This window comes from Conger conger, chromosome 9, assembly GCF_963514075.1.
Source record: "Conger conger chromosome 9, fConCon1.1, whole genome shotgun sequence".
Classification (NCBI taxonomy): domain Eukaryota; kingdom Metazoa; phylum Chordata; class Actinopteri; order Anguilliformes; family Congridae; genus Conger; species Conger conger.
In genome coordinates this window covers 50,463,242-50,479,757 of record NC_083768.1, presented here as the reverse complement: position 1 = coordinate 50,479,757, position 16,516 = coordinate 50,463,242, and the positions used below count along the sequence as shown (strand labels likewise).

The 16,516-nt window shown below is 39.1% G+C and overlaps 1 protein-coding gene across 2 annotated transcripts in view; it reads left to right on the top strand.

Moving 5' to 3' along the window:
- znf704 (zinc finger protein 704) overlaps positions 1-16,516 on the top strand; it is a 46,207-nt gene that overhangs the window by 5,314 nt on the left and 24,377 nt on the right. Inside the window, exon 2 of one of the 2 annotated variants that reach the window (XM_061255840.1) lies at positions 3,466-3,638. In XM_061255840.1, coding sequence (XP_061111824.1) covers positions 3,466-3,638 — 173 coding nt within the window. Of the gene's footprint in view, positions 1-3,462; positions 3,639-16,516 lie in introns of both variants that reach the window. The other variant, XM_061255839.1, reaches the window with a different exon arrangement.

The window sequence follows — 16,516 nt, the reverse complement described above, 5'->3', positions numbered from 1 at the left end:
GCTGATATCGATTATCTGTAAGTCAGTTTTGTGCTATTTTCAGCCTGTACGGATACAACTCCAATATTACGGTACACCTCTAATAGTTGGCCACAGCATTGCCCCCTGGGAGGTAGAGTTCAGCTCAGTCATTATTCAACCTCATCTCCCAGCACCTCAACCTCAACTCCTCTTTTCAGCAGCTCACCTGCGGCCTACCTGCCTGCAGTATCCAGCACAATAACTCGATAATACAACATCAACAGCCTATCAAATGCATTGCCTCTCTGGCCCATCATTGGTCATAATCACAATTGTTTATATTAGTTTATTGGCTGATACTGATAAGTTTTGTGCTATAGTCAGCCAATACCGATTCCAATACAGCTCCGATATAATGGTGCATCTATAATAGTCGGCCATAGCATTCCCCGTGGGGGTAGAGCTCTGGTCAACAGGGTTACTCCCAGCCTTCTTCTATGCTGTTTATCACCTGCGGTCTGCCTGCCACAGTTCCAGCACAATAGCCGGAGCCCAGCTGGTGCCGAGAGTGAAAAGGAGCAGAGCAGTTCTTCTGAACTGATGAAGGACGCAGCAGCAACGAAACAGGCCTGCTGTTACAACAGGGCACTCCAAATTGGGCATATTCAATAGTTCTGGCTTTGCTAGCATTACCTTCATCGAAACGTAATTTACCTTTACGTCTCTCCAGGAACACAACAGCAAAGCGTCACTGTGGTTAAACTACTGAAATATAGGTTATTAAATATGTTTATATTAAATATCTGTTTGTTCTACCTAAAATTAGCTATCTTTAGCAAGCACCCATAGTAGGGATGGGCATTTTCTGTTAATTGATTAACCGGTTAAAAATCTTTTTTTAGAACCCTGTTAATAGGCTGTACAAGCATGCTCCAATAAGCTGGACCACAGCCAAAACAATAAAATTCAGTATAAACACATTAGATATGCTACTGCTCAACAGGGGCGTCATTTCAGGGACAGAGGTGGCCACTAATAGGCTACACGACTTTAAGCTTGTCTTTTCCAAAGTGAAAAAAATTGCGGATTTGTGGTTTTTGGCTGGTTTTAAGAAATCTGGTCGCTCTTTTGAATGTTACATTACATTACATTAATGGCATTTGGCAGACGCTCTTATCCAGAGCGACGTACAACAAAGTGCATACCCATAACCAGGGATAAGTGCGCTGAAAGACGCTAGAGGGAAGTACAATTTCAACTGCTACCTGTACAACAAATATTAGGACCAGGGCCTATTTGAATTAATTAATTAATTTATTTATTTATAAAAAAAAAAAAAATTTTAAACAAACAAACAACAAAGCAAAAGTGAATGTAATGTATGTAAATTCAACCTGTTTTTCCACATTTATGGCTAGCCTTCTATTGTTCAATGACTTGCGTTTTAATTTTTACGATTGATTGAAGTATTGAACTCTGCAAGAAAACCTGATCTAGTTATTTGCAGATTATCCTCAAAATGTTCCCATTGCCGGCTCCGCTGCATTTTTGAGTCGATGGTGGCGCAATGTTACTCTGAAATTCTATGACCCCACTGCTGTAGGCTACCCACAACTCCAATCAAAATATACAACACTCTTAAAAATGTTTTTAGAAAAGCTAAAATAATTATAATGCTATAATTCAGGATTTAAAAAAAAGGCTCAAACATTTGCCGTTTTGGTTAAGTGTCCATTTCGCTTAACTGGTTAATCGATTAACCATGCCCATTCCTATCCAATAGGGGTTAATTTGTGGGTTGCTGATGAAGATGCAGGTGAATAGATAAACTCTATTGAGCTCTTTTAGTGTGTGAGGAAAGGTTCAGGTTTTTTGTTTTGAGTTATGCATCCTACCCCATTTAGCTGAAGTTTAAAGAATACAAGCCGCTTTGTTCATTTCCAGTTTCATTCGCTACGACGGTTCATTATTTTCACACGTGTCAATTCTTATGTGGGTAATGAAGAAGTGGATTTTCTCATCATAATGATTGTGCGTATTTGTGAAAAAATGACCCAGCTACATTAGGCGAATGACTGCCCTGACACTAAAGCGTTAACTAATAGGCCTCCCCAGATCTCATTGCCGACACACCTGCATATTGCGGTTTCTCCACTGACCCTAGTGCAAAGCAGACATTCATTTGCAGTGAGGAGGAATGCAAGAGACCACGCAGGATCACCGCATACAAAGTGCTCATTGTGGAGATGTTGCTGATTCAGCCCGGCGATGAAATGCGTGCGGTTCCAGTTACACATCTAGAGAAAAGCTAACGACACCGGGTGAAGGTAAACCCCTAGCTATGCGGATGGCATTCGCTTGAAAACGTGCTTCCAGAATAAGTGCCGCTCTTTCCAGCACCACAGTGAAACCTTTTATGCCTTTGCTGTTTAGTATTTAGAAAGTGTTTGGAACCATTGCTGGCTGAAGTACCTCACACATAAAAGAATGGTCTTCATGATACTGTTAGTCCTGTGGGCCCATATATTTGCAAATATGTGCTTCTTTGCAGTTGTCCACAGACCTAAGAATGCATCATTCCACTGTGTCTTTTTCTATGGATGTGCATCATTCAGTTTCATCTACTGTAGTTATACGCCACAATAATATTGCACTTACCATATTTAATCAAAATCTGTATCTGTATCCAGACTATAGGTCACTGTAAATTAACGGTAAAGGCTGTATGGCTTGGTAAAAGACCATTGCATTATTCATTGTGTGAAGTGATAAATGAATTATAAAAGAATATTCAGCTTAAGTCCAATGCAAGATTTTACCCCCGCCAGGAATTTGCAAGCAATTTTTCAGAAAAGCTTTCTGATATGAATGGAAGTTAATGGACAATGGTGGAATAGTTTTATATGTTGAAATGAAATATGTCAGTGCATTGAATGTGATCGGTCTGCAGATGTCAGCTTGGCAGATTATATTGCTATTATAAAATTAGCTAGAGTATGCATTGTGCTGTGAACTCCCTAGCAAGCAGATGGGTTACATATGTGGTTCCTCTTGTTAGTGGCCAATTTTGGTCTCAAGATTTGAAACCAGAGCAAAAGAAGCCTTAGATGAGTTATGAAACTAATTATACATACTGCATTATATAACCTAATAGTATAACTTAATGCATTGCTTTATTACCCATAGTTATACATGTGTACAGCAGTCCAATGTTTGAGAATGTCCAAAATGATGGTGTGTTTCCCGTGAATGTAAAAAGAATGCAGAATGTTATCAGATGAGAACCTCTGCCACAACATTGCCGCATCAAACTTCAAAATCAGTTTGATAATGGAACGAATATGAAAGAAATGTCTTGGCCTATCCATCCGTACATGCCCTTGAAAAACCTGTTCCATTTAAGAGATGATTACAAGCACCTGCTGTTTTATTTTGGCGCGCCGTATTGGAGGCAGTTGGCGGGCCTACTTTTCCTTTGATAAGTAACTGTTCGTTTCTCAGCAGCAGAGCTCCTGCAATGGTCGGGACCATCCGCCGGAATCCCAAAAAGGCGAGGCCAACTCCCTGGCTCCGGAGCCTCCGGAGGACCCGCGGGGACCCGACCACGCCCGCTCGGTCTGCCTGCTCGAGCAGAAGCGCAAGGTGGTCTCCTCCAGCATCGACGTGCCGCACGCCAGGTGAGAGGGTGAAACGTTCGCAGGGGGTAGCGGGTTGGGGGCAGGAACAATGGGCACTGGTGGGACAGGGGTGCCGGAGGTGAGGTGTGAGCCTCTTTGTTTTCGTCATCTTTCCTGGACTGTATGTTGTTCCTCAGAGGAGCAGGTGATTACAGTAAAGCCACAGACTGAGTGAAACTGCTGTGGTGTGATCCAGACCAGGGCCAAATATGTAATAGTTTTTGAATTCAAATACTTTTCTACTTTTTCTTTACTGAGCTTGTCGAGTCTATTGGAACCTATTCTCCCAAATGTGCAAACCCTACGGTCTGGTCTTCCTGTTTGGCTCAACTGCACCCGGCAAGATCAATCGAGCATAGAAAAGTGAATCCAGAACAATTACATATTTGACCCAGGTCTGGTGTGATCTCTGATGCTGATCAACCTGAAGTTTTACTGCTGGGTTAATCGCCTCACCCCGGTGTAGAGTGCAGGAATCCCTGGTGTATCTGCAGTCATTCCACATTACTGGCCACAATCTCAGGGCTCAGTGCTGGAAGTGTGTAATTGATGATTGAGGGCTAACTAAGATCCTAGACTGCGGTGATCGTTTGCATACCATGTTAGCATGTGGGAATGGTAGACTATGTTACTGCCTACCGGGTAGCTGTCTTTACACTAACTGTGCGTGGCAGGAGAACGTAGCAAAACGGTGATTTAATGTAATGCAATTGCGGTTTGTCTTTCTGTGAATGGTTTGCAAACTGTAAGTTATGTTTGACTTTAAAAATGATCAACAGCCATTGACCACTGTATTGCATTGCTATTGAAACATGATCTAAGGGGCTAGAGATTTGGCCTTTCTGCCTGTAGAAATAGTCAAATTAGAAAAAGAAAAGAGCTGAAAATCAAATTATGTTGGAACCATGACAGTTTCAGTAGTTGCGAGTCTGTGAGAAATATTCAAATGGACTAGAGCTGTTCTTTACAACTGAAAAACGAGCCATTCCAGCTTCTAGAGACTGAATAAAACTCAGAGGGGATTTTGGGGAAATAATTAGCCTTTACATATATTAACGCAAACATGAATGTTGTTTGACAAGAACCAAAAGAGACACTTACTGACAAAAATTGCTTCGAAGACTGCAGACTGCTTTTTTACACAATAATCAAAAAGTTGTGTTCCTGTGCACAGTTCCGTCCAATTGTGACATTCTCACCATTAGCTAGCTTTGCTTTGCAATTGCTTTAGTTTAAAATATGATTATTATTTTACTGAAAAGGAAGTTATTAAAATGAACTTGCTCCTCACTTTACCATGGTGTACATGCTAAAAATGGTGAGACTGTCATACTGCTAGTTCAGTGATTTACAGTGTTGGATAATATATAATCCTAGAACAATTGATCATGAAACATTTATTATATGAGATTTTTCAGTAAAAAACGTGGATATTATAAAAGGCCATGATATATTAATAACAATAATGGGATGTTTCCCGAACGCTGGGTTAATGAACATCATTACCCCGGTCTGTCAAACCAGAATGAATAATATAATTTTTACTGTTGTCCATCAACTACCTCATTTCAACTGATACTTCATACTGATACTTTGTATGCATTACTCTTAAACCTTTGTCCTAAATTTGTAGGCTTTTATAATTGGACCTAGAGCTTTCGGTTATTGGCAGTTTGAGTGGAATGTGACTTTGAGCTGTGGTGAAGAGAATGTCTGGAGCACATGCCAGAGGAGTGTCAGAATCCAGGACAACAGGACCCAGTAGCATGACCACAGATTGAGTTCAGAGTTTTTATTGTAGACTTGGTGGCAGAGTATACAGGTGAGGGTTAATAGCCAGCAAACAGAATCAGCAGGGAATAGGCAGTTTGTAGGTAAGTGTCCAGGTTGAGGGTCAATACACCAGCAAACAGAAATAGCAGGGATAATCAAAAATTAGTCAAAGTCACAGGCAAAGGGTCGAACTAGCAGGAAAACCAAACAAAAACAGAATCCAGAAATGAAAGTCGATAAGCCAAAACGGGTCGATAAACTATGGTTCAAAACAAGACAGACGGGCAAAGCAAAAGACGGAAGTCTAGGATGAAACAGATTGTAACAGGAATCAGTCATAAAATAACTCTAGAGAGTATGGTCGGGATGCATAACAATCTGGCAACGAGTGAGACAAAAGGGTTTAAATACACAGGTAACGAGAGAGAAATGACACTCAGGTGTGTTAAACAATCAGGAAGTGTGAGACAGGTGAAACAAATGACAGGGAATGAATGAACTGGCTGACAGACTATGGTATGCACAGAGGGTAATAAACGGAAACGCTAAGCACTTAGACATATCTAGACGACCTGACAGTGGAGTTTGCCTAACGTGAGCCAAGATAACCAGCAAAGAGTTCATCCCTGCTAAATATGCACCAACTAGGAGAAGAATTAATGGATTCAATTGGAAGTTATGAGCATGCACAGAGATTATGTGGGCAGTGGGAGTTTATCACTTAGGGTCAACAAAAGCATTTCACATACAGTTGTGTTCAAGAAAATAGCAGTACAAGAACCTGATGAACCACTGTTATTAATAGTAGTGATATTTCTGCATGGCAAATACTTTACTTGTAGATCTAGTAGTGTAATAGAAACAACAGACCCAACTGTCATGACATGCACACTGCTTGTTCTGAGTGATTGACTAATTCATTGCAAGGGACGTGTTCAAAATAATAGCAGTGTGGAGTTTAATTAGAGAATTCATTAATTCTGTGAAAAAACAGGTGTTATTAAAAGTCCTTTATTAAGCAAATGTTTCACACATTGTTATAAAATATATTTCCTTCTGAATTGCGAACGTCATTTGATTAAAAAGTTGATAGGAGAGGGGAGAACGTATAAAGAAATGTAGCAAATTATAGGATGCTCTGCTAAAATGATCTCAAATGCTGTAAAATGGCAACAAAAACCAAAAAACAAGCGGAAGAAAACGAGGAACTACTGTTACTACGGATTGAAAAATAGTCAGAATGGCAAAGATTCAGCCATTCATCAGCTCCGGAAAGATCAAAGAAGATCTACAATGACCTGTAAATGCTGTTACATTCAGAAGAAGTATGATCGAAGCCAAGCTATCTGCAAGAAGCCACATCAAGGAACACATCGATTGGCCCAAAGAGAAATGGTGTAACATTCTGTGGACTGATGAGAGTAAAAGTGTTCTTTTCGGGTCTAGTGGTCATCGACAGTACGTCAGATGATCCCCAGGTACTGAATTCAAGCCACAGTACACTGTGAAGACAGTGAAGTATGGTGGTGCAAAAATCATGGTTTGCGGATGTTTTTCATACTACTGTGTTGGGTTTGCATACCAGGGATCATGGATCAATTTGAATACATCAAAATACTTGAAGAGATAAAGTTGCCGTATGCCGAAGAGGAAACGCCCCTGAAGTGGGTGTTTCAAAAGACAACGACTGCAAACGTATGAGTACGCGAGCAACATCTTGGTTCCACACAAAAAGGATTGAGGTAATGGAGTGGCCAGCTCAATCCCCTGACCTCAACGCCACTGAAAACTTGTGGGGTGACATTAAAAATGCAGTTTCTGAAGCAAAACCCAAATATTCACAGGAACTGCAGAATGTAGTTTGTCCATCCTGGGCTGAAATACCTGTTCTAGGTGCAAGAAGTTGGTTGACTCGATGCAACGCAGATGCACAGCAGTTATGGTTATGCAACTAAATATTAGTTTAGTAATTTTAAGTGCAGTTAAATCTTGAAAAATGTATTCAGTTTAAACAGTTTGAAGAGAAAAATTTGGACACTGCCATTTTTTTGAACAGCTTCATATTCCTTTTGTTTGCTTCCTGTAAAAGAATAAAGCAGACTTGATAAAACTTGCTAATGCTTTGATTTGGAGTTGAATGTGTAATGTTTCCACAACATCTCAAATATTTAACTAAAAGCTATAAAAAAATATTTGCATTTTATTCACTTTTTTAATGCACTGCTATTTATTTGACCACAACTGTAAGTGTAGATGCTTTGAGCAGTACACATGGCATATTAGGTCAGGAGATGCTAATGTTATGTAAAAGTAGAATTTATGTTATCGTTGCTGTGAGAGTTTGCATATTATCTGCAAATATCTGCTCTGTATACTACTAGTTTGAACTTAATGGAGCAAAGCTCAATGCAGAAACTATGATATGGCCATAAATAGGACTGTGGGTAAGCACAGACCCTGGGATCAATACCTAATAACAATGAGTGTGACTGGCTATTGACACCATGCCAGACTAATGAGTGAGTTCTTTCAAATGTTATTCATAGAATTGTCAGAAAATCTGTTAAATGATGTCTGTTGAGGAATAGACCAGTGAGGCATGAACAAGGTGGAGAGTTATGCAAGGTGTAACTACAGAAAGGGAAAAAAGGGAAAAATAGAGGCACTGTGGTAGCCATTCTGGTCCAGTTTTATGGTTTTTAAAGAGTTACTCTATGCTTTTACGAGTGTAGGCTAATGTTCTTTATTTTTTTCTGGAGCATTTCCAATTCCTATGCAACTGTTTAAATTAAGTTACAAAACATGATGTTGACTGAACATCGTTTGTAGCATCTGTTTGCCAAAGACTTTAGTCACATTTACTTGAAAAAAACAAACAAACTGATTTGTGTTGTCCGTATCTATTAGTAATTCGGAACGGTGTGTCTCTCCATTTGGGACACAGTTAGGTCTGTTAACTAGGTCTCTCTTACGTCAGACTGCTGCTAACAGATCCAGTAGCAATCATCATGGTTTTCCTTGTGTTACATTCTTCAGAATGAAAATGGTATCTGTTTATGGCTAAAATAGGCATGTCTGTGGTTTTTGTTCCTGGAGGTCCTCGAGATGTGATGTGTTCAAAGGGTCGTGAGATTTCATATTACTTCCAGCTGACCTACTATGAAGTTCAGGACCAAGGGATAATTAGTGGCCTGTTAACAGCTCTTTTGATGAGCTGCAGTGTGATGCTCTTACTGTATGTGTGTTTTGGAGTTTTACTTCCCAACAAGAATTCCTTTAACTGTCAAAAGGAATCTCAGCCTTTGAACTGACTTGATCCTCAGGTTGTGAAATTGAAGCTGAGCTATCATTGTAACCATTAGCCATTACACTTCGTAAATTCAAGTACTGTTCCATTAAAATGAATTAAATTGGATCATGTAGTTAAAATAAAATATAAAATCTGTTGAAGAACATGACCTTGAGTATTTTTTTTGCTTCTTGGCAATGGTCTTGTATTGCTGGTGTTAAAAAAAAAAATGCCTTAATGTTCTGATGACATTCCATTAATGTAACCTAGATACAATCTCTTCTAAATCTCAGTGGGTTTTCAGACTTTCCTTTTTTCATGCTCCTCCATGAACTGTCTGTATTTTGTGTGCAAAAGCGAAGTTTTCTATTTTTATTTTATTTTTTCAGAAAAAAAAGAAGAAAGTTTGGTGCTCTTTAATGTACTGCCCACTGTATTACTACCAGAATGTCTTACAGGAAAAAATATGTGAATATGTGTGCTCTCAAACATTTTCTTATGACATTTTCTGTACCAATCTCCCAATTAATGTACTGTACAATTTTACATAAAATATATATAGTCTATTGCAATGTTTGACCTATTGTCTTGCTAACTGCAGTTTGAGACGCAGTTTTCTGGTCATTAGAAAATGCTGCTTTATGTACTATCTTCTTGGTCCCCTGAACAGGAGTGCTGTCCCTGTGTATGTGTGCGACAGTACACATACAAACTCCATGTTACAGTCTGGAGACATATTAAATCCAGGGGCCCGTTTTGACTTCTGCCATTTTGAGCAGCTGTAGAACTATGCTATTCTTGGAAGGGTTATTATTTTTGCTCATGCAGGAAATGACCAACGGTAATAAGAGCTGGTGAGCAGACTTCTGGAAACAGACCCCTCGAAATATAACAAATAGCCTTCAGAGGGCTAATTGCAAGCAGAGGAAGTGAAGTAGAGTTGGGGGGAAAGAGTAGACTTCAGTAATTATTGTGGAATACTAAAACAATACATTTTGCTACAAGATGAGGGACTGTTTTACTGCAGTCTAGCAATGCATATCTTCGCTGCACTCCAAATTTCTTTGTTTGCATATCTATGGTAAGCCCAAGGTCATGTTTTTCTTTAGTTCAGTTTCTCGAGAAAATTACTTATCTTTGCTACTGTACAGTGGGGTGAAAAAATTTGGGCACACCTGGTTTGAATGTCTGTTGTCATGAATCTGCACGTGATCGAAAGCAAACCTGAACTCTAAATGGTAGAGAGTTAAACATGATACCTTTCTGCCCAGACCCAGGTGATTAACTCATTAGGGCTTCAATGAGTCAGGTGAATATAATTCTAGGGCTGAACATTTTATTCTTATGCCTTCTAAAGTATCCCACTGCAGTGGCTGTTCTGTCTGGTGTTAACAACCATGGGTTACTCTAAACAATTGTCCAAGGATGAAGATCGTTTATTTCCACCAAGAAGGAGAAGGCTACAAAAACTCTCTCAACCTTTCAAACTACCTATTTCCAGTGTCAGAAAATGGAAGATAAATGGAACAGTCAAGGCAAAGTCTAGAAGACCAAGAAAGATTTCAGATAGCCTGAGACCCGGTAAGAAATGCTCAGAAGAACCCACACGTCACTGCAAAAGGTCTAGGTCTAGACACAGGTCTAGCTTTTCACGGGACAACAATACAACATACTTTAAACAACAAAGACCTACATTGCAGAGTTGCCACAACAGAACAGCCTGAACACAAAATTAAGCTTCTGAAGTATGCAAAAGAAGACATTGAGAAGACTGAAGCCTTTTGGAACAATGTGCTTTGGACTGACAAATCAAAAATTTAACTTTTTGTCCACTAACAAAGAAGGTATGTTTTTCTGAATAAAAGGTTAATTCTTTGTAGAGAAGAACACCTTGCCAACTGTTAAGCATGGAGGTGGATCCATTATGCTTTGGGGCTATGTGGCAGCTGGGGGTACAGGAAATATTGTGCGAGTGGAAGGAATGGATTCCACCAAATATCAAGAAATTCTAGAAGCTAATATTCATCAAGGTCAGTCCAGACATTGAAGTTGAAGAGAGGTTGGGTATTCCAACAAGACAATGATCCAATACCTCGAAATGAACTATACTTCCAGGAAAGACGGATGAAGGTTTTGGAATGGCTACCACAGTCCCCAGACTTGAATATTATTGAAAATCTGTGGAGAGATCTCAAACATGCAGTAAATGCGAGGAGGCTGAAAAATATTTCTGAGCTAGAGGTGTTCTGCCAGGAAGAATGGGGAAGAAAAGCCAGAATTGAAAGACTCTTAGCTGGCTACAGGAAGTGTTTGCAGCTGTTATAGTTGTCTGAGAAGGAGTTACAATGTACTAACTGACAGGGCTCACAAACATCTGCACAGGGCCTTTTTCCATTTTTATTATTTTGAAACTGCAATAAATAAATATTAAAAATAATATTGCGTTAAAATGTGAATAAATGTTTAACTCTGTACCATTTAGAGGTCAGGCTAATATCACTTACGTAGATATTACTTACTAAAAGGCTTTTTGACCTGGAGTGCCAAAACTTTTGCTTACCACTGTAAAGATACCAACAACAAGTCTAAGCTAAGCTAAGACTATCCTTTTCACAATTTTCATTTCTTCTATCCACAGCAGTTTGCCAGTGAAATGCTTACTGTCACTGTGCACGAGAAGACATACAGTACACTAACACAGCACAGCAGCAAGCTCCCAGGAAGCTAATGGGAGAGATCTTTTATTTGTGGGTTTCACCAGCATGGGTTTCTGCATATGTTGAACAGACAAAATTCCCTTTCCCTTCTCTGCATAAGGATCTTTTTCTGTAGCGGTCGATAGTTTCCGGAAACGTGCAGGGGGGGCACCGCAGAGCGTCTGAACAATATGGTTTCTCAGCAGAGCTGCTCGGAGTTTGCCAAAGAAAACAATTCGCTTCAGAGAGGGGTGGTGACTGCTGGTTTCAGACCATGTGATTACCATCTGAAAAGAGCTCCTCTCTGCTGAGACCAAAGATCTGCCATGTTGGACGCCTTCCTGCTCATAAACAGAAACTTCCATTTCAGCTCTCTTCTCTCAGCAGCTGCTATCAGATTGGACGTGGTCTGTGGCTGATCTACACGTTGATTATAATATTTTAAAATGCATATCTGATGAGCTTTGCTAGCATGCCGCTAAAAATATATACAAAGAATAGTGGCCTTGCATAAGGAGTATTGCTTCTGGTGAGGTTTGTTCAGCATGTATGGCTTTGCTGGTGGCAGTTTGAAGTGTAATTTAACAAAGTGATTCTCAAAGTGATTCTGGGGTCCCCTGTGTTTAATGGTTTTTGTTACAGACAGTCTCTTGCTCAGTTAAGGATGCTGAACACAGGTTTTTGAGTTTGTGTGATTGTTTTCCCTTTAGCTTATTAGCGCTGTGCAGGTTCGGCTTGTTGTCATTTTCATTATCTTTGAATTCTTCATTATCTACCGAACAATTCGTTTTAATGGCCAATTGTCCATACATTCACCAATTATGTGATTTTTAAATGCATTTTTAAATATTCCAACCTTTACATTCTCGCTCACAATATAGCACAATAAGCACAATGTGGACCGTACTTCTTTATGGCATGGATATGGCATGGATATGGCCTGCAGCCAGATAATCAAACTATTTCAATCATAATGTGTCTTATGTGGGGAAAATTAAGAGAATTAAGAAAAAAATAACAGCTTGTTAAACTTCTAGGATTGCAATTGGAAGGAAAACAAGTATACGCAGTGGTTCCCAAACACAGTCCAAGGGTACCCCTGTGTATGTTGGTTTTCGTTCCAACCACAATTGCCATCTAAAATTTTAACAAGCTGTTAATCTTTCTTAATTAGGTGTGTTTCATCTTGATAGATGGATTATTTACCTCAAACTGCATTATGCCAGGAATAGCTTTGCAATTGCATGAATGATAAAATGACCATGTTCATATTGTGCTTAGCTTACTGTACCATCTTGGAAACAATGACAAAAGAAGAGGTAAACAATTAAAAGACTGAGGATAATTAACAAGCTCCTAATTAGGTAGTTGAGCACACTTCAATTTTATTTTTCCCTTAAAGGTACAATAGGTAAGATTGTTGTGTTAAACTTCAAACATTATTGCAAGACCATTGTAAATCCCTTCCTATCAATGAAAAAGGCTTGCTGACATGTTGACTCAGCTTGTGTTTTTAGTCCTTAAATTTGGGTTTCAAAATATGCAGTTGACGGACCAACAGTCTCCAAAACATTGTATAGCTGTACATTAATTAAAGCTCATTGGTTGAAAATTGGTCCTAATTGCCACAGCCAATGGCATGGGGGGGTTTCAATGTCAGCGCTGAAGTCCAAAATGACCTATTGTACCTTTAAATGTCTGAACACAATGCTGGTTTGCCTTGTTATCATTTGCTTTGCCTTTGAATTCTTCATCATCTTCTGTTTGATTCGTTTTGGTGGCCAGGTATCAACACTTTAAGCAATTAGGAGCCTACTGATTCACCTTAGTCTTTAATTCTATCAGTTAATAATCATTTCCTACTTTTTATTCAGAATGTATGAGTTTGCAATATAGCACAATAGGAACATGGGAATTACCTGATAAAATGTGCTTTAAGAGGGTCAGTAAGAACAATTAACAGCTTGTTAAAATTCCTGAATTGCGATTATGATTGGAACAAAAACCAGCATGCACAGGGGTACTGCTGGACCGAGTTTGGGAACCAGTGATTGCATATTTATCCTGACCCCCCAATCAGTAGGGGGCAGCAAAATTGTAAGTCCTCTTCTACTCTTTATTATCAGACACACAAACATATGCACACAGTGCAGTTCGTAAGTATTTGGACAGTGACACAACGGGCAAATTACCATTCTTAACATTGACGTATTTAGAACTTTGGGTTGGGACCACAGGTTTGGTTGGTCGATTTCATGATGGGGTTGCCTGAAAATGTAGAAAAAGATAAAATTACATTTTTTTCTCTTTAAAATATGTGAATGTAGGCCACTACATGTTTAACATTACAACAACCCAATTTTAATAAGGCAATGAGGCAGGAGAGGTTGTGGTATATTTCCAGTATAGTCATGGCTAAAGGGTGTTGTTAGGCACAAGATGTGTGTGGGTGGGGTGTTGGGGTCATGTAAGTTTGTGAAAATTCATTTGGGGTCACATCAGAAAAATGTTTGGGAACCTCTGGCCTAAACAGTTAATACCTGGAGGAAACCCTGGATTCACCCATTGTGAAGTCGTGTGATGTCCCAAGGACATTTTGGATACTCTGTTGGGATTTTAATTAGTATCGCTGATAGTAATAATTAAAAGCTACTAAAATAATATTACAACATTAAACATTCTTTATTTTAGTGTTGAATAACATCATCACATCAAGCTATCTCATGAGCTATTTCTCATGCATTCTGGATTTTGAGTTATTAGCAGGCTAATGTAGTATTTTAGTGAACTGTTCAACAACCAAATATGCGTATGCCCCATAATTTATTTTGTAATGTGCGGATCAATGTTTTTGTAAGTGACTCATAAATATTACTGAGGCATATTGGGAGTTGTAGTCATAACTTTTTATATCCCATATTGCAGACTGTATTTCTTTCACAGAACAAAGACAGAGGGGAGACTGAAATGTGTGTGTCCACTGCAGCAGTAAAGGATGGCGTTTAATTGCAATTGCAGTGGAGCTACATGTCATGATTAAAATAACTGTAGTTTGTTACAACTTAATAATAGTAATAATAATAATACATTTTATTTCTGTTGCGCTTTTCCCAAACTCAAAGTGCTTGTTTAGTGTGCAGCTGCACATGAGCAGCATGGTTGAATCCTGTTAATATATGAGGCTATTTACTCGCCTGTCTTCATTTTATGGGGTTCATTGTGTCAAGGCGTGGATGCAATCTATAAATATTCAGCAAAAGATAAATATTCATGTTGGTTGACCCAGAAATATCCTACCATGACTGCACTAATGAGGGTAAACACAGTATGAAAAAAATGAAGTAGCCTCTCTTTCTCCCTCTCTATAGATAGATAGATAGATAGATATGTATTGGAACAGTGACACTTATTGTTGTTTTGTCACCGTACTCCAGCACATTGAATTTGAAAAATTAATGAAAGAAATTTTTGAAAATATGAGGTTCAAATACCCCAGAAACAAGCTACAGACTATCAGCTGTAATTTGAGTGTATTTACAGTACATCCATATTCTCTAGCAATTACAGTCCTTTTTATACATAGTGCCCCATTGGTTTTTATACATAGTCCCCCAGGGGAGCAAAAGTAATTGGACAATTTAACATAATCTGAAAAATTGTCATCATATTTAGTTCTTGCTTGTAAATCATTTACATTTGATAACTGCCTGAAGTCTGCAACCCATAATATCTTCCTTGGGGATGCTCTACCAGGTCTGTACTGGTGTCTTCAGATCCTGTTCATTCCAGCAGTGCCTTTGCCTTCTGTCTTGTTTTCCGATAGTTCAGCCAGTGAAACGCATGTCCAATTGGATTCAGGATGGGTGCTTGACTTGCCCATTCAAGTGCATCCCGCTTTTTAGCATTGTAAAACTCCTTGGTTAGCGGTTTGTGTGAGGTCACTGTCCTGTTGCTAGGTGAGTTGCCTTAGTTCCCAAGCTATAACAGTACCTCCACCATGTTTCACAGAAACGGAGGGTTCTTTGGTTTAGGCAGAACTTTTCCTCTGGAAAGAGGAAAGTGGTGAGACTGGATACTGGTTAACAGTCATCTAATCTGAAGATTTTGTTCAAGTTTTTTAATGTACTTATTGACCAAACCCTTACGTGGCCTCGTTCTTGAGGCTTACCAGTGCTTCGCATCTTGCCTCATAATGGCCCTTTTACTGGCGTCGACACTCCAAATACAAATTATAAATAAGACCTCAAATTAAAGATGACAGTCTGTACTGTACTTCAAATCCGATGTGTTGGAGTACGGAACCAAAACAACAAAACATGTGTCACTGTCCTAACACTTTTGTATTTAACTGTAGATAATAATTTCATAATAGTTGCTCATAATAGCCTATGCGAATAAAAAAATACTGTCATGATAAAAGTAAAGCACGAATAATTTACGGTAGCCATGATGGTATTCAGTAAATAATAATAATGGGTGCTGTTGCCTTCTCACACAAGAGAGTGACTTTGAAGCTTCTAACAGATGTGCAGTATATGCAGAGCCTATACATTTTATTGGTGTAATAAACTGGTGTTCTGTCACTACTCGTTTTAAGCATGCTGGGTGCTGTCAGGGAAAGTAAAACAATTCTGAGGCTTTTTCAGTCTGTTATCCAGGCCTACATGATCCCACAGTCCCTTTGTTTCTTATAGGCTATGTTTCGATGTTTCGTAATATTCTTGGAGTATATAGTCCACACACTTTACTCCATGCCAAAGTTTATACCACCTGCTACACCTGCCAGAGAGTGTAAGCTGCTGAAGCGTTCCATGTTGACCATTAATAAAGCTTGTTATGGCCTTCAGAGCACAGCTTACGGCTCATTCGGTTAATACCATCTGCCCATGCCATGTTGATAGGGCAGGGCTTTCCCCAGAGAAGTGAATATATTTGAACATGGCTGGATTTCATGTTCAAGGTGTGTAGAGTCTGTACAGTATGCATGTATTGGAAGGTATCTGTTGCCGAAATCTCATTGCCTATTCATTCTCGATGCATTAAGTTTTACCTTTCGTGCTAAAAAATTATGGACTTTTGTAAAATAGTACATCATGTATATATTTTTTTTAAACTCCCCC